Here is a 21,962-nt window from a genome sequence, read left to right on the forward strand (position 1 = left end):
CAGGGCACTTTTGAGAAGACCTCTCGAGACCTCTCTTCAGCTCAGTCTGGGAATGACAAACTGAAGTGATTCACCCAAGGTCACTCTGGTTTCCCCACAAACAGGCAGGCTGGAAAAGGTTGTACGTGTTCCTGAGCAACTCCAGCCTTGCCCTACGGAGCTGGTGCCTGGACGCTGCAGCTGATGCACACAAAACCCGCCTCTCCCGGGAGCCCGGCATGGGTGTCCTCCGCTGCTCAGCCAACAGGGACTTCATTACCAGAAAGGATGAAAAGGAAATTAAAGAGCCTCTATCTGACCAGCTCTGGCACTTTATAGCAGAGGAACATATTTTTCTATCAGCTCAGCGTTGCAGCTCATGGACCCTTCCACACCAGCTAGCCTTCATCTCCCACCCAGTGCCCATCACCCTCACCAGGTCATTCCTGCTCTTCTGCACCACAGTTCCCCCCCGCCCCACAAAGGAGCGGCTCTGTGCTCTGACCAGCACAGGGCAGCAGCAACTCCCAGCAGAGATGCATCTGGGTGCCTTTTCTCCTCCATAAAATCTGGATAAGCTCCCTGAAACAGATGCTTCCAGGCTGGGGAGGACCACAGGGATCACCAAGTCCAGTTGGCTGCATTGTGGTACCCTGATGCCGTAAAAGCTCCTTCCCCAGAGGAGCACGGGCCATCCGCTGTACGAGCAGGGAGAGGGGACCAGGCTTACCCCCACCAGCTCGCAGGCTGCTGGGTGCTCACAGCGCCAGGATCCACTGTTGCTGCTCTGGGCTTTGCTGATTTGGAGCTACGCTGCAGCTGCTGAGGCACTTCTCCAGCTGCTTTCGGGCATCCTGCAAAATCTGCTCTTAGACAACAAAACCTATTTTTTCCCCCCCAGCCCGCAGAAGGAGTCTCAAGCTAGCCCTCACCCCACAAGAGCATGCTGCTCAAGCCTCCCCCCATCCTCTCACAACAGGGAGAAAAAGAGCTGCAGCAACCAAAGAGAAAATGAAGCCAAGGGCCAGGCTCACCCCTGCCCAGGCCAGGGCTGGGTTAGAGAGCAGCTGAACAGCAACAGCTTCCTCCAGCACGGGGGCAGCTGGGACTGGCCGTAACAACACTAGGACAAGGAAGAAGTCTGACCTTCCAGAAAATGGTGCTATGTTTGGACTATTCCTGACTAGTCACTTGAAGCTATGGACAGTTTGTATTTCAGTTCTCAGCTATTCATGTTTAAAGAGTGAAAGGAACTTTGTATAAAATAGGGCATTTTTTTATTTTTTTTTTTTTGCTTGCAGAGAGGGAAGAAGGTGGTGCCTGTGCAGCCGTCCTTGCACGGGCAGCTTTCCGAGGCAGTTGATAACTGATCTTGTTAAAAAGCTGTGTTTTATTGTTTTTAAAACCGTGTACATTTGTTCAGATTTTAAAAGCTGAAAAAAAGTGTTTGTACTGGAAAGGAAAAAAATAAAGTATTTCTTGCTGAGGTTTCCAGGATCAAAATGACTTGTGTGGCTTTCAGAAAAGCAGCATAACGCCAGGATTGGGTTAAGACAGGGAGCCAGAGTTAGAGCACAGAGCCTATTTAGAGAAGAAGAGGGGGCAGGTAGACAGACTAGAAAGAGATGATTTACACTCACACATAGTGGTCAGGGAAGGAGAAGCTGGACGCCAGACTGGAGGAAGGAGCCCAGCAGTGCTCGTGCCTGTTGTATGTTATGCTGGGAGCCCCCAGAGCAGGGGCAGGAGGCTGGCTGAACACACAGCAGTGCTGGCAACCAGGTTGCAGAGAAGTCCCCCACGCAGCATGGGGACAGGCCGGTTGAGCCCCAACCCAACCCTGCTTTAGGACAGCTGAGCTTTCCTCAAACACTCCAATACAGGGGCACAGGAATAAGCTCCTGCCCTGGCACGAGATCATGGCAGGCTGCCGGCACAGGAGAGATTCACCCCCATGCATACACACATAAGGACAGAGTTTGTTTCCTCTATTAAGTCAATTTTGCAGCATTTCCTGAAGGTAGTAGGTGAAAAATAAGATAAAATTTAAAAAATCCTTTTTTAGTGCAGCTGCTCCACAGGCCCAGGAAGCTGCAGGTCCTGCCCCCCTCTCCACCAAGACGCCCATAGCAGGGCACTTCGGCAGAATAATCCCAACCATCTTTGTAAAAGGACACAAGCCTGGCTCCCGCTTCTGTGCACAGGGCTACAGCGGACAAGAGGCAGCCTGGATTAAGGCACTATTTATTAATTATTGCTATTGGTGAAGAATACTCAAAACCCCAACAGCTTCCATCCACCTTAACAAGTTGTTATGTCACAGGACAGCTTCACTCCATCAGCTACCAAACTGCAGGTAGCCGGACAGTCTGGGAACACTGGTCATACTGGAGGTAGCAATAGCTATGCCAGAGGCTCATCAATAAATAAGACAGTGACCCACCACCACCTTTAAAAAAAGCCAGGCTTTAAAGGTGTTGAGAACATTAAGAAAAGATCCAGCTTATAGGAATATCCGTTTAGTAAATAGAGCTTTTGTAGAGTCAGAGCTCCCTCTTACCCCCCTTAGCCCCCAAGAAGAAGTGTTTCTAGTGCAGACCATGACCTGTATTAGAAGTACAAAATGCCTGAGCAGCAAACAGGGAGGAGGAGATGCATCTGGAGCATCCAGTCCTGGCAGAGGATGCACAGGAGAGCCCTGGGTCAGGTCTCCACAGGTAGCAGTGTCAGGAGAAGGCATCCAAGTCAACGGCAGGCAGTGGAGGTCTCCAGTAGGCAAAGTGGCTGTACTCTGGACACAACAGAGCAGCGCTCCCACTCTGTCCCAGGGGAGGGAAGATCAGCTCCACCAGCTCCGACAGCCGCTCGTACCTAGGGAGGTAAAGAAAGAAGTTGCATTGGGGTCATTGGGGGTTTGTTTGCTTTTCTACCCCATGAGATGCTTCTCTGGGTTAAACCCAGGTTAACCCAAAGATGCTGAAGAACAAGCAGGTTGCTTACGTTGACTTGTGGTTCTTCGTGAGCTCCTGGATCAGCTCTCCCTTGGGGTTGACTGTGAATATGCGGCTCTCTGGCAGGCCCACTTGCTTGTAAGCGTAGACGTCCTGCCCAAGGAAGGCCAGCAAGGCATGAGAGTGCAGGAAGGCACCACCACCACCTCAGCCTGAGCCCTCCCTCCTCCCCAGGAGACCTGCTCACATTGGCTCTGTTCCCAAAGGCTGCGTAGAAGGGCAGCTTTGTGGCAAACAGGTTTTGGATGTCCATCAAGCAGGCAATCTTGAACACCTCTGGCTTCTTCTCAATCACCTCCCTACAGCACAAGACACATGCACAGAGCAGAGGTCAGAGTGGCATCAGCTGGCCCGGACTGTGGGGAGCCAGGCTGTCCCCAGCTCAGAGAAGTGGTTTGAAGGGCAAGAGAGGTATTGTGCATCAGGAGCTTCACCATGAAGCTCCAGGGAGGGCAGGCAGGCAGTTCCCCTGCTGCTTCCCATGAAAGGCATCCTGCACCGAGGAGGCCAGAAGCAGTTTAAGGCTGCGACATCCCTCAGCATCGAGTTGGGGAAGGGGGGTGCCGTCCCCAGGGCACAGGAGGTGCAGGGCTGGGCAGGAGGAGAAGACGCAGTACCTGTGGAAGGCAGAGAAGAGGCTGCTGGGGGCGAGCAGGATGGGGCCCTTGGGAAGGGCACAGCCTTGCTCATTGACCCATTTGAGGTAGCCTTTGGTGATGTGCGCCATGCCGATCGCTCTGGCTGAGCAGTAGAGGAACTTGTAGCCGTTCCTAGAGAGAGCGCAGGGAACCCCTCCGAGCTGTGCCCTGCACAAGGCATCCTCCTGCTCCTCCGAAGAGGAGGAGGCTGAGTGCCTGGCGTAAGCCCAAACCTGTTCGCCCCGTCAGCAAGCAAGGTGGCTTCACAAACAGCGTGACTCACTCACCCAGGGACCCAGGCTAAACCCGATCCCCACCTGCCTCACTGCTGGGGAGTGGCACTGGAGGGGGACCCTGTACCACCCTCCAGACCCTTCCCAGAAGCCGCATGCCCATCCCGGCTGCAAAGCACCCTTTGCTGCGTGGGACCCAAGCACCCAGATGGGACCCCCAGGCCAGCACCTTCCTCACACCAGGCTGCCTGCGGCCTGGGGGAGCCGGACGCAGCCCCTGCAGACCCCAGGCGGCCAGCTCGGCTGGCTGGGCACCTCCGTGCTCCGGCGGGATCGGGGGCGGCAGGAGGCAGCCGAGGTGCCGGCGGCGGCAGCCCCAGCCCCGCAGCAGCGCACCCGCACCCGCCCGGCCCCGGGAGCCCCGCGTGTCCCCCCCCCGAGGCCGGGACGAGCCATCCGCGGGCCCACAGTGCCTCTTAGTGGCCACAGGTGCCAGGGACGGAGCGGGAGGCCGGACAGCTTCGCACCCGCGGCGGGTCGGTCCCCTGGGGCCATGGGAAGAGGCAGCCGACACCGATCCACGGGGCTGGGAGTGCTGGCTGGACCCCTCTGCCACTGCTGCACAGCGACCCAAAAGCATTCGGCTGCGCCTGTGGCCTCCCAGGTGTGGTCTTGGGCCATCTCATCTCCTTCAGCGCTCAGCTTCATCACCCCAGCAAAGCCTCCACCAACACATGCTCCTCCCAGGGAAGGCAATGCAAGCATCTGCTCCCAGCGCCCAGGGGAAGCCCCCTGCTTTCACCCCCCAACATCATCCAGACAGCACTGCAAGCATCAGCCATCACTGACAGCAGAAAATTAGGCTATTTGGGCCAGCATCAGTGAGTAAGGAGCTCTGACTAACTCCCACTCAGGCTCTCCTCCATCATCCTCCCGCTTCCCCTTGGCCTCAGTTGATCCAATACCTACAGGTGGATTTTGTGGAAGAGCTTAGCAATCCCATGATGAGTCCAGTCTTTTCCCAGATGCGGCAAGATGTGCCCAAGAGCATCCGACCTAAAAGGAAAGGAGACCAGGTTAGGCTGATCCAACCTGGTGGGTATCCAGAAGATGATGTGGTTTGTGGTCCCTCCTTGCTGCTTACGCAAGCCTTGAAAGGATACTTTCCCCTAATGGGGGGCAGCAGGGATGTGGGGTGGGAGAAAGGCCGTTTACTTGGTGATGGTGCCGTCGATGTCTGAGATCACCACCTTGTCATCCCAGTTCCACAGGTAGATGGTGGCCTCGCAGCGGCACGTGCCCTGGTACTGAGTCGTCACACTGAATGCCACCTCATTGGGGCCATCCTGCAGATTCAGCCTTCCCTGTGGCAGAGGGGGAACAGAAGTGGTACACCATAGAATCATTTAGGTTGAAAGGGCCTTTAAAATCACCCAGTCCAACCGTTAACCAGCACTGATTCACACCAGTCCAAGGCTTGCCAGAGACCAGACTGCCCACCTGGCCAGACCAGAGACCCCAAGCCTCTACAGGGTGGCCACCCAGGGTGAAATACTTATATGCCCTATAAAAACCATGAGGTCAGGAGTAGAGAAATCCCTGTTGAAGGGTTGTCTCACCCCTACACACGCAAGCAGGCAGTGGAGGAGGAGGAGTAAAGTACATACGATTTGTTCGGAGGAGAGCCGCAGGGATTTCTTGTAGGTTGGCTGAGATTTCTCTGCAGGGGCATCCACTGCTAACATGTCCCCGGGGTGCAAGGGCTCATCGTCACTGGATGACACCTCCTCCTCCTGCCTACACAAGCAAGGAAAGAGCACATTGGCTTTACTCTGCAGACCACAGCTTTCCCCATGAGCACCAGGGGATATCTGGAGGGGACCCAGGAAAATCCACCCACCAGGAAGCAGCCATGGAGGAGCTTGGCTGAACCAGGATCAGCCAGCACCTTAAGAGAGCTTTCTGCCCTCATACATTAGGTAGACTTGGGAATAACTGGTCATTTAGGAGGAGAAGAGATCAAGAGCATGCATAGACTCCTAAAGGCAACCTGTGAGGGAGGCACTCACCTCTGCTGAGCGGAGTCATGCTGCAGTGTCCCCACGTTGGTTTTCCCTGGCCTTGACTGCTGCGGGCAGAGAGTGGCATCATTAGCACCTCAGGGGGCAGGAGCAGGGGCTGCTTTGCTTTACTGCCACTTGGAGCAGTGACACCAGAAAAGAGGTGGCAATGCATCCCCTGCCTTCATGATGACATTGGCACATGGAAGAGGAACCACAACCTGGTGCTGTGATGGGGCAAGGAGACCAGCAAGCACACGTGGTGCCTGGGCTGTAGCATGAGGGGCACAAGGTCCACGTTACTGCATTACTAGTTATTGGTAACGTTGGTTAACACTGCTCAGGCATTAACAGACCTAAGGAGACAGCAACAGCCTTCAGAAGTCAGCTTGCCACCAGGTCCCTCTGGCCGCTCTCATACTCAGCCTCAGACCATCCCCAGGACCCTGCTGCTCTCCTACCCCCACCCCTGCCAGCCACCAGAATGACTCCTGTGCCATGGGGACACTGTTGTCACAGCCGCCACTGCAAAGACCTCCTCTGCTGGGAATTCTCTCCTCCTCCAGGAGAACCACCACCTGCCGCCTTTCTTGGGCATCTTCTCCTTCACCAGTCGGTCAATGGTGCTCTGTGAACATGGCAGAACATGGGATGAAGTCAGTCCTCAGCCCAGGGAGGCTCAGCTGCCAACAGGCTGAGACCCTTGTCCAGGCAGGGTTTCCTTTGCAAAATTATTCACAGGATAAGATGTGTAACTCCTGACACATTCTGAGCTGAGATGGTTTTGGGGTGAAGGGTACAATGACTTGTTCCCTTCGTGCAGCTTGGAAAAAAAACCCAAAACAAACAAACAAAAAGATCTGGATGCCTTATTCCATACAATCCCAGCCAGGTCTACAGAGTGCTGGAGCAGGCTCATGCAGTCCCAAATCCTGCAGACTGCCAGGGCCCCTGGCCCTGGCCAGCCTTGCACAGATACAACCATTAGAATAGGAGATTTTTGACAAGGAAATCTCTGCTCTCCAGGCATCAGTGGTACCCAGGTATCTAAAGCCACCCTGAGGTACCTCTGGGGGAAAGGACAGACCTCAGGGTCTGTAGGCTGAAGTGATGTTCAGCTCTGCCCCAGGCTGCCTGCAAAGCCCTGGATGGGCAGCTTGGCCTCTGGCAGCCCCACTGCACTCTTCAAGCCCTGCTGAGAAGCATGGCCAGTAAATGTGTTGTGCCACTGACCTCAGGAATGTTCCTCTGGAAAGCCTGCAGGGACAGGACCATGGGAGCAGCCACTGCCCAATTGTAATACCTAGAAGAAGCAAGAGGGATGGGAACATCAGCACTCCTGGAATGAGGACTGCTTCCAGATCACCATCCTGCAGCATGGCCAGAAGGTCCCCTCTCACAACTACTGCGGGATGGAGTCTGGGACGGAGTCACACTCCTACAGGAGCATTTCTGTAGGGACAAAGGGGCCACACTGGTCATCCTGGGATGACGCTGCAGGAAGAGCAGGCCACTCACTTCTTGTTGATCAGTATCACCAGGTTTGGGTCATCAATGAGTCCTGGATTCTCAGCAAACTGCTGGTAGGAGACCAGGTGCTCCATGAACTTCTCTGGTGGGATAGAGGCTGTGTCATGCCACTGGTGTCTATAACGGATTTCAGGACAGCAGATTCCCCCCCCACCTACCGCAAGAGATCTGCCTGCTGCCCCCCAGGCCTCCACACAGCGACAGGGCAATTGAGGGCATCAAATCAGAGTCAGAGTCCATGGGGCTGTTGGCAGGCAAGTAGGATGGTGACTGGACACAGAGAGGGTTGCTGGGGTCTGCCACAGGCTTTGAACTCTGCTCTGTGCCACTACCAGCAAGAGAAGAAACAGCGGCAACATCAGGCAATAGCTTTAGACGTACCTCCATCCTTTGCTGTAAGGGAATTGCTCAAGAAGGTCTGAGCTCGGCCAGCTGGGGCAACCCATACCTCCTGGGGAAATAGAGAGCCACCTGCTCCTCATCCAGGTTGGAGAGGTCTTCCAGGTAAATGTCACTGGGACCCAAGTGAGGACTTCTTTTGATGGATCCTTGATGCACAGACAGAAGGGAGAGAGCTTAGCGGAATCATTTTTCCAACCATCTCAGCATGTATTGAGAAAGCTAACAGCATTTTCCTCCATCTTATTCGTTTATCATATAAAGAGGGCATCTCTTTTCCTACTTGAAAAGCAGCCTTAAAACAACAGCAACAGAAGTACGTCAAGGCACCTGCACTGGCATGAGACCACTTGCCAAGAGGACACAAAGGACTGTCCAAGTCCTGCTTATGTTCTGCTATGACAATCTGAAGGTGCCGTTTGAAGTTAGCACCATGCAAGACAACACTTCGACCTCCCTCTTTGTACAATGAGGAATCCCAAGCATCTCTTCTTCAGGGAGACAATTCTGTTCGGAGTTTACACTGGCTGGAAGAGTAAGGTTGGTTAGGACAAGTAACAATGTAAGAGTCCTCAACTACACTGTCAAGGGAGACATATGCATGCTTCACCCTTGTGTGATTTTCCACCTGACTTGGCATGCTCAGGGTGAAGACACAAATCAGGCCAGGTGCTGCCAGACACTTCAAGTTAAGGTATGGTCTACACTGCTGAGAAATCTTCTAAGCATGCAAAAACAGAGACATTCAAGGATGGACTTCAGAAAGGATAAGGCAAAAAAGCCCTCCTGGGGAGCTGGGTGGTCACTGAAAGGAGGAAACCTGAGGAACGTCTCTTCAGAGCAAAGGAGCTGGTAGCACATGGAGAGGGCAAAGCAAGTATGTCACACCTTGAATACCCAGTGCGGTCATGAAGGAGTTACACTGAATGAACAACCCAGCCCCCCATCCAAGTCAGATACATCTGCAGGCTCAAACACCGCTTCCAGCAGCACCAGTCACCCACTCACCTTGTCTCCTCTGGCTTTCCAGCTGGGGCTTGGGGCCCTCTGAGCCCACCTGCCTCAGAGCAGCAGCTCCCTCAAAGGGCTCCACATCTGGCTGAACCTCTGGCACAACACTCGCACCTCCCTCCCGTTTCTCTTGTGGTGCTGAGGTGGCCTCCAACAACCTCTCTGCCCCCCTGACACTGGAGACGTCCTTCAGCCTGGGGAGGCCATTCCCATCCCAGGGTGCGGGTGTTGGCTCAACAACAGACACAGAGGAACAAGGGGTGCCCTGATGTCCCGCTGGGCTTGGACCTCCTCCCAGACCTTCAGAGGTGGCAACAGGGTGGGTTGCCTCATCCACTGGGACTGGTGTTGCAGAGACAGTAGTTGCTGCAGTGGCAAAGGTCTTTGTGGACTTGGCTGGTTCAACTCGTTCCGATTTATTCACCTCAAAGAAAGGAGAAGAACAGGTTTGAGGACGGGAAGTTGCCCAAAGCATCAGGCAGAAGAGTACAACTCCTCTAAGGCTGCCTGGCCACAGCCTCCTCCACTTTCTGCAGGCCTTTCAGACACCCCCTTCCCACCAGCTGCTAAGGAAGAGCAGGAGCAGGGACTCACCTGAGGGAGCCTTCCCCAGGTCCATTGCACATGGGATTCAGCCCCTAGAGCAAAACTCTCCTGCGGTCTGATCTCCAGCTCAGAGTCACTTTTGTGAGAAGATGGAGGACTCAGGGTAGGGCTACAAGAAGAGAAGTGAATGTCAGACCTCATCTACCCTACAGCCCCATGCTTTCTTATCACTGCAAGGACATTTAGAGCCAAGAACCACATAAGGTTGGTTTCCCCTAGTCAGTTCTGCCCCATAAGACTATTGCTTACAAACGAGCAAGATGAGGAAGCTGAGGCCCAAGGAAGCAAAGTGCTATGCCACCAGTTGTCCAGAAGCAGCTCAGCAGCAGAGGCAGGAGAGCCCTGTGCACGCAGGCTTCTTGCATCTGTGACCACGGCCAGAAGTGTCCCTCATCGGCTCCAAGCTTTCCTCCAGCCACACCATATCAGGCCAGGAAAACCCTCCTCTCCTGACGTCCCCAAATCCCTTTTCCTTACCACCTTCCCCGCCACAAGGCACGTCCCCTGCTCTCAAAGCAGGGCAGATCGCCTTGGCTCTGCCCGGTACCTGTCCACGGAGGCCAGCTCCCCGTCAGAGTAAGGGTGTATCTCTGGGGACTGCAACGACCCCGTTTCTTCTTCAGGGAGATCAGCAAAGGAGAAATACACTGGATCACTGAAAAGGAGGAGAGAGGATGGTTATCCTACTCTCAGGCACCAGCCTCCTCGCCTGGAAAGCTGGCAGTACTCAACCTCACCATTTCCACTGGCTTTCTACTCCACAGGAGGGGTCCAACTCAAAACACTGTCCCCACGTTCCAGTACTGCTGGGCATCACCAAGCGAACCTACAGGCTCGACCCTGCCCAGACCAAGCCACTCACCTGGGGGCTGGCAGCTTGCACAGCTCCTCCACGGACATCTCGCTTTTGGTCTCCTCGCAGCCGTCTAACTTGGGGTCCGACACTTCCTTCCACTTGGGCTTCCTCCTGCGCCGCCTCCTCTTGCGCAGGGCTGCTTCAGGGCTGGAGGCCTCCTGCCCGTGAGAGGGCTGGGCAGCATCGTCCGGGCTCTCCTCCGTGGGGATGGGGGACGTGCAGAGGCGGGGCGGGATGCTGCCCTGCAACGGGGACAGGAAGAGCCCATCAGCTCCAGCACCCTCTTTTCCAGCCTGGCAGCTCATGGCTCTCATCTATGCAACATAGACCACCAGCACAACCAACACCACCGAGCCCTCAGCTTGGGGGTGGTTTTGTGTCTAGACCCAAAAGGAAAGGTTTTGTACATGCAACATGCGAGAAAAAAAAAAAAACAAACCAAAAACCAGGGTTATCCAGCCACAAGCTAATGACATCTTTAACACGAGCAAGGATACACAGGCAGGAGATGGCACCACGAGACCAGAATTACAAAGGCTGCAAATGGGATTCAGCTCTAGAGCCCTCTCCCTGCTCTCAAACCCAGCCCAAGCTAGCAGCAACCACAAGTCAGCTTGGGAGAGAGCTGCCAAGATTTCTGGAAGCCACAACTAGTCTCATCCCGCTTCCCAGTAAAGCGGGCAGCCTGCCACAGCATCTGGCTCCCTCTCATCCCTGTCACAAGATTCCTCCAAGAGGCCAAGCTCCAAGATATCTGCCTGGCTGGCCGGCAGCCATGCCCGGGGCAGGAGGACAGTCTGGGATGCAGATATTTGGTCTAATGCTCCCTCCTCAGGGTGCTCCACTGTCCAGATCCTCCACACTGGTTACAAGGTCCTTTGAGTAGGAACCTTTCCAGACACACAAAACAGAGGGGATAATGGAGTCACCCTGGGGAATAAGAGCAGTCCAAACCTGGTCCCTGCAAGCCTGCACTGGCAGGTGGTCACAGCAGGACACAGACCAGCAGCACCTCTTCATCACCAACCTCATTTTCCTCCGACTCCTGGATGAAGAAGGCCTCTCCATTGTCACCCAGCTTCATGTGCAGGTCCACAGGCTCTCCATTGATTTCAATGTCAACCTGGCAAGGGGCAGAAGAAGCCTGTCCGTCTGAACCCACTCACCCATCAGCATACAGGAAGGCACTTTCCCAGGGAGGGGATGGGTTGGGGTTGCTCGCAGGGCTGACAGCCACCCAGCCTTTGAGGCAAGGGATCTCTCCCAATTTTCCTGGGAAGCACAGTCCTCCCTGGAAGAGGACGGGTTCCATTTGGGGCATCCCCTCCAAAAATTGGCAAGCACCCCTTTCAGCAGGGCTCCCATTCCCTCAAAGTTCCATAACCCACAGGTTATGGAAGATCCTAGGTCTGGAGGCACCAGAGAGGAAGCCAAGTCCCAGGGCAGGCACCACTTACCACCTTCTCCTTGGAGCGCAGCACACCCAGCTTCCCAAAGCGCACATGAAAGGGGGAGCACTGGAAGGAGTTATCGGGCTGCCTCACCACGACCACATCGATGCAGCCCGTCAGGGTGGCAGGGTTCAGACCTCGGTACAGCTCCTTCACTGTGATGAAGACGGTCTCAGCAAGCTGCCCCACGTAGTTCATTGTGTGAGACTGCAAGTGAGAGACAGGAATAGACTCAGGTGGGGAAAAAGGGTTCCAGCAGCTAAATGCAGCGTGAGTTTACTCCAGGAGAGTCATTCTGCAGCTGCAAACACAGCCCCATCATGGAGACAGGTAAGCCTCTAGGGAAACTGAGGCAAACACACAAAGGGCCTCGATGGAGATCAGCCAGGGCCTCTGCGAGCACCAGAAAACAGGACAGAAGCCAGAGCACTAGTTATTGCACCCAGCTTGGAGGAGAGAGACCTTTGTCATTGGGATGCACCATCATATTTGCCCCTTGGGAGGGCAAATACTACCTCACAGCAACACTTTGCAATCAAGCTGTCAACATCCCATTGAAACAAGAATTTGGTCGGCAGGAGACCTCCTGCCCTTAAAAAACCCCAAAAACTCAGGACGGAGAGGCGGGAATTCTGAGGAGCTGCTGCATACACCACATGCTCACTTTGAACAAAGTCCAAACCTAACGTTTTCCACTCGGAGGGGAAGGCATCACACCTAGGCATTGCTGAATCAGCCAGACACAGCCCTTGTTAAAGCCAGAACTCCCTGGTCTCCATGCCTTGGCCCCTGCCGCTGTCATCCACCTTCCCAGGGAATCCCAGCAGAGGGGCCGGGCTGCCCAGAGGACACCCGGGCAGCTCTGCAATGCGGTTTTCACAAGGCACTGCTGCACTCCGAGGTTGCATGGCTCCTGGTTTTCATTAGTAAGAACATGTGGAAGGAAAGCCTTGCCTGCTTCCTGCTCATCCCCTTGCCTGCTCACATCCTCCAACTGCTCACTCCCCGTGTAGAAACAATTCTGCCATGCTGGCGGAGAGGCACGGCTGCAAAGCCGGAGATTCGCGTGGTCCGTGCTGGGGCTCACAGCGCAGCCATGCCTCCAGCCACACAAGCTGGCACACAGGCTCCAAATAGCTCTCATGCAGCCCCCCTTCCTGCAGGCTGCTGCTGGCAGCTGCCTCCTGGTCAACGCCTTGAAATCCCTGGAGTATTTTCTTGCAGATCTGTGTCAGGGTGCTGGGTGTTGGTCCCAGCCCCTGGGCCAGAGCCGCCCCTTGCTCCCTTTGCTCAGCACTCGGCATCAGCAGGACAACGGTCTTGGTGTCAGCGCATCACACCAGAGGCTGGGAACCACAGAGGCTGAGCCCAGCTTCCCAAGCTGCCAGCTCTGCATCCCACCTTGCCCCAAGGAGAGGGTGAGGACACAGGATGACCACTTCAGAATGACCACGGATGAACTAAAGGAAACCTCTTGGGCTGGCAGCACGATCAGCTGATGGCATGGTGTCCCCAGGAGCTCCCAGCACACACCCAACCCAAGGGGCGGCTGGCGAGAGTTGGTTCCTTACCCAAAGGGATGAGGACAAGCAGGTGCCACCCGACGAGCCCTCTGCCCCAGCAGGCACCCAGCCTCTCTGATCTGTTTTGTACAAGCTCAGCCCCGGCCCGTTCCCAGACATCCCTCCGGGAAGGCGGCCTGGGGGGGAGGGCAATGCTAGCTGGCTCCCGAAGCTTCGGTGCCTCCATCAGCTCTGCTGCAAGCGGGGCCAGGGTCACAGGGCCACCCACCAACCTGCTGAGCCCAGCTTTGCCAGGCATTGCTGCCGTTGCGGGCAGCCCTCCAGCTGCCTTCCCTGCTGCGCTGCAGGGCCTGGCAGCAAAGAGGAGAGAGCTCCTCGCTGCAGAGGGGGAGATTTTCAGAGAGGAGGAACAATTGGGCTGGCCCCAATGCTCCCAGGGCAGTGCTGATGGGCTCCTGGCTAGGGTATACATTGAGACAGACCTGAAAAGTGCATAGGGAAAATCCCGGTCAGGTAAACTTGCACGGCCCATGGGGTTTGGGGTGGGGGCTTGGAAAGAGTCCCCAGGATCAGCCCCACGCCGAGCAGCGCCTTCACAGCTAACACAGAGTGCAAGGGCTTAACGCAGCCCTGCAGCCACCCAGCAAAACACGCTGCCGAGTGCCGAGTGCCAGGGCCACATCCCCTCTGCAGAGCCCGTGTCCCCCCCACGGGACTTCGTGCCCCATTGCCTCAATGCACAGCTGTCCCCTCCCCAGGCATCTGCCTGCACGTTGCTGTGGTCCCGCTCAGCCCCAGAGCTCGGGGCAGCAGGAAGGGGATGGCTCTGGTATAGTTTTCAGCTCAGTGAGTTTAACTCCCTGTGGGTTTCACCCAGGACAACTGGAGACAGGCAGGGAACAGAGAGAAGAGGCTCAGACTTCTTGCAGCTCTCAGCCCCACCATGGATGGAGCAGGTCCATTAGGGAGATGAAGAATAAATTACACTCTGGAGAGAGATTAATAGATGGACAGGGCAGGAGAAAGGGTTTTCAAGCCACATTCAACAAGTAAACCCTACAGAGGAACAGGGCATCCCCACCCCTCAACCCCAGAAACAGCAGGGCCACAGCCCTTCATCACGCAGCTCCTGCAGCGGGCAAAGGGGGCAATCCTCCCCTGTGGAGGCAACACAGCTCACATCCACCCCGCCAGCTAAAAAGCCTCCCAAAATAAGCCAGACAGTTTGCTAACACCAGCCTGCTCCGCTCCTAGGAGGCAGCAAGCTGGGCCACCCACCGGCAGCACCCCCCTCCCGCCCTGCCCACCCACGCTCCCCGTCCATCGCACGCCGCAAACCGCCCAGGACCTTCCCCGTCACCTGGGCAGCTGCTGAACCGCGGCTCCTCCTCAGCCGTGGGGCAACCAGCCCAGAAACCCGGGAGCTGCTCTCGGCCAGCAGTACCGCTCCTCACCCCCAGCCCCTCCTCTCCCTCCCGCTTCCTTCCTCTCACCTGAGCGCGGGGAGGGCCCCGTCTCCCGCAGCGCCCAGGCCCAGGCCGTGGCTCCCGCTGAGCCTATGAGGGCTCCGGGAGGCCAGAGCGGGGTCTGGGGAGGGGGCTGGCACCTGCACGGAGCAGCTGGGCTTCATTGCCACCAGCCCGATTGCCCCACCAGCGCCGGGCAGAGCTGCCAACCGCCTTGCACTGCCGGAGACCCTTCCTCCCTCCTCTGACCCACCGTCCCGCAAGGCCGCTGCAGCCTGACATGCCAGGCTGGAATTTCCAAAGACAGTCCTTCTTTCATTTTCCAGACCAGATTTCCCAGTGTTTAACCCCTCAGGGCATGAACTATCAGGACCCCAGGGGAGGCTGAGCCCTCCGGAAAAGGTGCTCGCAGAGGCTGAGCGCACAGCTCTGGGAAAGATCTGCCCCTTAAAAGCTGCCTTGCAATGGCTGGAGAGCATCCTCATGCAGCCGTGGCCAGGCTGAGGACAGTCCAGAGTGGGAAGTATCTTGCTAGGGAGCCTATGCCAGATGCTAATTTCTCCCTCCTCCGTAGGGCTATAGGGATTGCTATAGGGTCATATGGACTAGGATCACGAAGGGTGGGTAGGGTGATAATTGCTGTGTTGCTCACTTAATTGGTCCCGGATGTAAGGTTGGGTGCACCTTGGCCAGGTTCAGACTGGGAGGAATGTGGAAGCTGCTGGTGTGTGGTGCTTGTAGGGAGGAATGAGGCTTCACCAGAACCCAAGGTTTTGGGGGATTTTGAGGGATAATTTTAGCTACCGCTCAATAACTGCAAACTTTGGAAGAGTGAATTTGGGTGAGTTTATTTCATTGTGCAACCCGGGACTGGGACCAGACTGGGACACTGAAACCTCTTTCACAAACCAGCCCGTGCCCCTGGGCAAGCAGGGGAAGGCAGCGTTTCCTACCGGGGCAGCACCGCCTGGGACACAGCTAACGTCACCCACCCTCCTGCAAAATCCTTCAAGGCTGCTGCTGCGCCATGCCTTACGCCACAGGGAGCCTGGCCTGCCTGCTGCACCCACTCTGAGCACCCCTGGGTGCAGCCCTGGGGGCTCCGCAGACCTGTCACCACAGGGTGGTGGCTTTCCCTCCCCTTCTCCCAGCCTCCAGCCCTCCCTGCCCTTCCCTTGCGCCGCAAAGTCCCAGGGTGCAGGTACCCTGCACGCTGGCAGCCCCTGCCTGCAGCCCTGTTTCACCTCTCCACCTCCATCATTGTGGCTTTCTGCCTTTTGGGGTTTTTTTTGCTTTTTTTCCCCCCCTGGCCTTAGGAAAGCTTTGGGACATAAAGAAGCACTGAGCATCATTTTACAGAGGCACCACCAACGCCCACAGTGAGGTCTTAACAAGACATAAAGGGAGGGAGTGGGTGGCCAAGCCCCAGAGGCTCCTCTGCCCTGTGTTATCTCCAGTGGGATGAGAAAGAGAGAGCACAAGTTGAAAGAAAAGCACAAAAAAGCAGAGGCTTTAAGAAAACTGAGGCTCTCCAGATCTCAATGGGCCTGACAGCAGTGGGAAAGCAACGCAGGAATAGCCAGGTGAACTCAGGTAAGAAACTGAGGCAGTGGGGTTTTTTGTGCCCCCAAAAAAGTGCATTGGTTCCCACTGGACTGTGACTCCCCAAGGGCAGGGATGTGGCTGGTGTGGGCTCTGCCCTGCAGCCACCCAACCCGCCGTGAAGGTGATTCCCCAGCACCCTCTGTGCTGGGTTTTGGAGTGATGTGTATTGAGTGGCTGCGGCTCCTGGTCTGCACAAAAGCTGGCGGCACTCTGGGGACGAAGGCTCTTCTGCTGGTGTGCACGCAAGGCTCTCCCACCCATCACTCGTGGAGCTGACCTTGCTCAGAGAGAGCAGGGAAGCACCAAAGCTGGAGGGTGGCTGCTTAGGATGTCTTTAGTCCCGGGTCCAAAGGGTCCAAACCACCCAGGTTGGTCACAGCTGGTGGGTTGATCTGCAGAAATGCCACTGCTCATTCCCAGGCAAGCCCCCTGTGCCTCCGTTTCCTCAGCTGTGCCATACTGGTGAGGTTGAGGGCAGTGGGAGGCACGGAGATTGCTCCTGTGCCCCTACAGCACCAAGCACAGCCTGGACACAAGGTCCCAGACCCAACACGGGAACTTTTCTCATGGCTGTAACAAACCAGCTAAGGAAGGATGCTGTTTTCCAGCAGCTTAATATTTCTGAGAGCTCTACCCCTCGGTGAAATTGGACTGCAAGCAGCTATTGTGGGTGGCCAGGCACGGCTGCGGTCCCCGAGGAAGGCAGGCTGGCACTGCGCAGCACCGGCAGCTGACCCGACCCCAGCAGGGCTTGCGGGGAGCTCGGGGCGGGCGGCTGCCGCCAAACCCCACAGCCAGGTCACCAGGCACTCGCACCCAGCGGGGAAGGAGTCTGCTGTAACCTAAGTCTAGACACCTCGGGATGTGACATCTCAGGTGCTTTGTCCTTGTCACGGCATCTTAGACTAGTGCTCGGTAATGCCACCGGAGCAGGTCTTGCCCGGGGCAGTGGTTTACACCCTGCAAATCCTGGGGCTGGAACACAAACCCCAGGGCTGGAACCCAAAAGCAAGGACAAATCTGGGCTGCAGATGCCTGGTACCTGGTCAAAAATGCTGCAGAGGGCATTGCAGCAGAGGACACCACTTCTTCCTTAGCCAGCTGAACGCATCCTCAGGTGAGCACAGAGAAGGAAGGCAAAGCCAGCACGAGCACGCAGGCGGCTCAGCTTTGCCGTGGCTCCAATCCCCCACCCTCTGGACACAGGGGCGAGCGCTTGGCACTCGGGCACTTTGCAGAAGCAGCTTCCCCCATCACTTACCTCCAAGGCTCCTTGCTCAGCTGGTTTTCCCCACTGGCCCTTACGCCCGGCTCCTGGCACACTGGGCTTTGCTCGTCCCCCCCTGCATCCCTGCAGCAGATCCCCAGCTCTGCCATGGCCGCACTTGGTGATGTCTGTACCTCCCTCTGTGCTACCCTGCAATCCAGTCCCAGGGCGTTTTACTTGCCTCTTCTTTCCTTCTCCTACAAAAACCTTAAAGCATTTCTAATTGCTATGGTAATTTTTTGCAAAGCCATACAATTATTCTTGGTTCCTGCCAGCTGCTTTTCATACCCCCTCTTGCTCCCCCTTCCTTTTTTTTGGAAGGTGAGCCCTGCAGATCCATCACTCCCTGGGCTTGTAACCCTGAGCACCCCAATTTCTCTGTGCATCCTCTGCATCCTCCCCCCAGGAGCTGCTCCAACAGGGAGAGGTTTCTTCCCCCTTTTGGGAACTCCACAACCCACAGATGTTTGCAATGAGCCTTTGCAAAACAAGACGGCTTTTTTTATTAGTTAACCAAGATGCAATATTTTCAGCTCCTTGCATTCCAATGGAAAAGCAAAGCTCACACCCGCCTCCATCTTGGCGGCTTTCATCCTGCATCCCTGGCACTCCCCACCCGGCTTAGACCGCAGACTTCACCCCGCACGGGGCAGCGGCACGGCTGGCCGCAATCTGGCCCCTCGGTGCTGCCTTGCAGGCTCTGCCGTGCCTCCACCAGCCAGCAGTGCTGGAAACCACGATCCCAGCATTTCCAGCGCCTCTCCAGAAAAACTCCATCCATCCACTTGGCAGTTGGGAGCACCCCAGGCACTCGCTGCCCAGGAGACTCCTAAATTTTCCTCTGTCCCAGAAAAACAAGTCGTGTCTTCAGTCACAGGGTGGGAGAGGGGACAAGCCGTGTCAAAGACGGGCTTGTTTTTCCCCCTCTTTGTATTTCAACAGCTGCTGCAGACAAGCCAGGCCACAGCCAATTCTTTGGCTGCCTCCAAGGTGGGGGTTGATGGGGGTTTTGCCTCCTCCCTCAGTCATCACGTTATTTCTCCAGGATTTTCCCAGCTGCTTCAGCTCATCTTTGAGCAACCCCGCAGTCCTTTGGGACACTTCTCCTTGGATCCCCACCTTGCTGCCTGCTTCCTCATGGGCCTGGGGTGAAATGTCTGGAGGGAGGGTGGACGATCTGGCTGCAAGAGAGACCCAGGAAGCCAGCCAACCTGCCTGCCTCCACACTGGCTGAGACCTGACACAGCTCAGCTCATCAGAGATGCTGCAGAGGAGCAAGAAGCTCTCCCGGACAGGAGGGGAACTGAGCTGACAGGAAGGGTCTCGCTTTGCTGGGCAGACAAGCAAAGCTGGGGCTGGGATGGGAGCAATCCTTCCAGCCACAGGGCTCAGCTAGTAGCCGGGGACACCAGTGCTGTTTGACAGCTGGAAGCCCACCTTGCCAAGCCACTTACTGCGGCATCCACGTCCTCTTCCCACCCCTGAGCAGGGGGGAACCTGCTGAGCAGGGGGGAACCCAGGGAGAACCCAGGGGTTCTCCTGCTCCCTTTCCCACACTGGAAGGATGCTCCGGGACGCGATCTCCTGATGGCCACTAGCCTGGCCCATGTCTCCCTGGGCCTGCCCCGTCCTTTAACTGCACCAGCAGCCCCCTTACACTGGGGTTTCCTGAGGTGCCAGCAAACTCCAAGGCTGTGATGCAAAACGCAAAGATGCCTTTTCCTGAATGCCATGCACCCGAGCAGGATGCTGCAAGCACCAAATGCCAGGTGAGAGATGGCCAGAGCCATTGAGTTTATTGGGCTGGGCGATCCAGACATGGGGCTGACAGCTGTCAATCAGCCCAGCAGGTCCAAGGTCCCTGTGCCAGGCAGGAGCATCTCCCTGCTGCTGGCGGGGCTGTCATCCCTGACTGGCGTCTCTCCACTGTGACCCTCCTGGGAATCCCTGCCAGAGGATGGGATGTGAAAGGGCTTTCCCGTTATCACGGCCCCTTCTCCCAGAGAGAGAAGCAGTCTTTTCAGAGCAGGGGAGCACAGGGAAGGTTGGCAGAGCTTCCCGCCCCCGGGCAGGGGCTCCCATTTCCTTCCCCGGATCAACAAAGAGCTCCAGAGGCTCGTGAAAGGGGTGATTCAGCAAAACAGGACGAGAGGAGAGGCAGACGCACCAAGGCAGCACAGCTGGATGGGGTGAAACTCCCATCCCGTGAAAGCCACGGGGAGCAAGGCTCAGGTGTCCGGCTCCCTCGGGGATGGGGGCAATTCCTGGAGGTCCAGCTGCTCCGAGTGCCAGCCCTGGAGCCAGGAATACAACAGGAAAACAGTGGTGTTGGGTTTGTTTTTTTTCTTTCTCATTCCCAGAAAGATCAGATCAGACTGGCCTGGCGTGTGATGGAGTGGGTGGGAAAGCCATTTTGCCTGAAGAGGAGGAAATGCCATCCTCGGTTGCCCATCACAAGCATTGAAAAAACTGAATTACGGCTGCAGGACTGGTCGAAAACCATCCATTCTGGTTTATAAACATGCTCTGCTGATTTGGCTCCTAGTTTCTGACCTGTTAAAAATTCACATTTCTTCTGTAAACACAAAGGGTTCAAGCTCCCTTAAAAAGAAAAACCAGAAAGCTGCAATTCCCACGCAGTCGCGTGGCTCCAGGAGCCAGCGCTTGCAGAGAAATCCAGCTGTGCTCTAAAACCGGGAAAGCTGATAGCCCCGAGCACTAAATGGTTCTGAAAAATGAAGTCTCTGAACTCGCCAATGCACTGAGAGCCCTTAGCTTTTTTGTCCGAGTTGCCGATAACCTAGCCAGGACCCACGCTTTAAAGCCAACAACTTTAAATAAGCGACATCATATTCACATCAGCGCAACTGTGAGCAGAGTCTGACCATCAGCTCCGAATCCAGGAAAAGCGGGATGACGTGCACATTTAGGCAGCTGGAAAATCTTTTATCTTTTGTCCAAAGCCGGTGTCTTATTTCAAGACAGACGATGTTTCCAAGCCACACTTTATTTAAAAAATAGTTGGTGCTCTGTTCGATCCCTGACCTGCTCAGAGCATGCTATTATTAAATGCTGCCAAGGCCCTGGGGGTGCAGCGGTTTGGGCACCCCAAGAGCACCTCTCCAGCCCGGGCAGCGCAGCGGTGCCCGGAGCCGCTCACCCTGCCGCTGGCCCCGCCGAGCCCCCGGCCCGCACCAGCCTCCGTCCCGCACCGGCGGCCGGAACAAACTCGGGGGCCCGGGGGCCGGGAGCGGGACGGGACGGGGCAGGGCGCTTCCAGCCACCAAACCGCCCGTGCCAGGCTCCGCCGGTGCCGGCACAAGGCGCAGAGCCGCCCGTGTGAGAGCTGCTCACGGCCGGGCGGGTTTTTCCCGGTAGCACCGACGGCGCTCACGGAGAGGCTGTCCCCGTGGGGCACACGCCTGACCCGTCGCCCTTCTCACAGCCCCACGCCCCAGCAGCGCGCACGGCCCCTCCGGCCCCCGGCCAGGCTCCGCAGAGCCGGTTCAGCTCCCGCAGCCGGCAGCAGCCGCCCGCTTGGCTCGGGCTGGGCCAAGGCGCTGGGCCGGGGCACCCAGCCCGAAGGTCGCGGCGGTGACGGGACGCGGCTGAGGAGCGGGGCCCGGCACGCACGGGGCACCCACTGCCCGCGGTGCCCACGCACGCCCAGGCCACCCTTGCCCCGTGCCTGGCTGCGCGCTTGTCGGCATCCTCCCCGCGTCCGGTGGGCACTCCCCGCTCACAGCGCCGGCACATGCAGCCCACGAACACCCGGGTGCCCGGTGCACGCTGCGGTGCGCGCACCCGCTGAGCTCCCCGGGGCACGCACCCGGGGCACGCACTCCCTGCACGCCCCCGACGCCGACGGCGCTCACCCCCCTGCCCCGTGCACACGCCCGGCGCAGGCACCCGCCGCCCTCCCGAGCGCCCGGTGCAGGCGCTCGCCACCCCCCGCAGCGCACGCGCCCCGTGCTCGCCGCCTTCCCGGCGCACAGACCCGCTGCGAACGCTCACCGCCCTCCCCGGCGCGTGCGCCCGCTGCAGGCGCCGCCCCGCCCCCACAGCGCGCGCACGCCGGTGCAGGCGCGCCCTCCCCGCTGCCCGCAGCCGGTCCGTGCAGCCGGTCCGTGCAGCCGCTGCCCGCGGCCGCTGCAGCCGCTGCCCCGCGCGCGCCGCCCCGCCGCCGCCGCCGCCAGCTGAGCCGCGCGCAAGCGCGCGCGCCGCCCCGGCCCGGCTGCGGTGACGTCACCTCCCCCGCCCGGCGATGGAGCCTGGCTGATGCCGGTGTGTGTCGCGCCCGCCCGCCCCGCGCTCCCGCCCGCCCCCC

General features: G+C 57.3%; 2 protein-coding genes across 2 annotated transcripts in view; one reads left to right on the forward strand and one right to left on the reverse strand.

Moving 5' to 3' along the window:
• Positions 1-1,934: 1,934 nt before the first annotated feature.
• LPIN3 (lipin 3) lies at positions 1,935-21,932 on the reverse strand. The gene is made up of 20 exons (XM_072879103.1): positions 21,650-21,932; positions 11,781-11,981; positions 11,351-11,446; positions 10,330-10,565; positions 10,015-10,122; positions 9,456-9,576; positions 8,859-9,285; positions 7,900-7,999; positions 7,610-7,779; positions 7,440-7,533; positions 7,155-7,224; positions 6,457-6,549; positions 5,931-5,989; positions 5,529-5,658; positions 5,077-5,225; positions 4,831-4,917; positions 3,608-3,760; positions 3,178-3,289; positions 2,980-3,083; positions 1,935-2,850 (listed from the first exon to the last, which is right to left on the reverse strand). The coding sequence occupies exons 2-20, from the start codon at positions 11,970-11,972 to the stop codon at positions 2,706-2,708; spliced, it is 2,646 nt and encodes an 881-aa protein (XP_072735204.1). The 5' UTR covers positions 11,973-11,981; positions 21,650-21,932; the 3' UTR covers positions 1,935-2,705.
• Positions 21,902-21,962, forward strand: part of ZHX3 (zinc fingers and homeoboxes 3) — a 51,609-nt gene continuing 51,548 nt past the window's right edge. Inside the window, exon 1 of the mRNA XM_072879101.1 lies at positions 21,902-21,919. The gene's annotated coding sequence lies outside the window, so the exon portion shown is untranslated. The remainder of the gene's footprint in view (positions 21,920-21,962) is intronic.

The sequence above is a fragment of the Ciconia boyciana genome, chromosome 14 (genome assembly GCF_034638445.1).
Source record: "Ciconia boyciana chromosome 14, ASM3463844v1, whole genome shotgun sequence".
NCBI classification, from domain to species: Eukaryota; Metazoa; Chordata; class Aves; order Ciconiiformes; family Ciconiidae; genus Ciconia; species Ciconia boyciana.

Excerpts from the sequence above, each read along its gene's own strand:
- LPIN3 (XM_072879103.1), bottom strand. The coding sequence starts at position 11,972 with ATGAACTACGTGGGGCAGCTTGCTGAGACCGTCTTCATCACAGTGAAG. Across the intron at positions 9,286-9,455 it reads CCTGGGGAAGGCTCCCTCAG|GTGAATAAATCGGAACGAGT; the intron begins GTGAGTCCCTGC and ends CCTTTCTTTGAG. Across the intron at positions 3,084-3,177 it reads CCTTTGGGAACAGAGCCAAT|GACGTCTACGCTTACAAGCA; the intron begins GTGAGCAGGTCT and ends TTCCTTGGGCAG.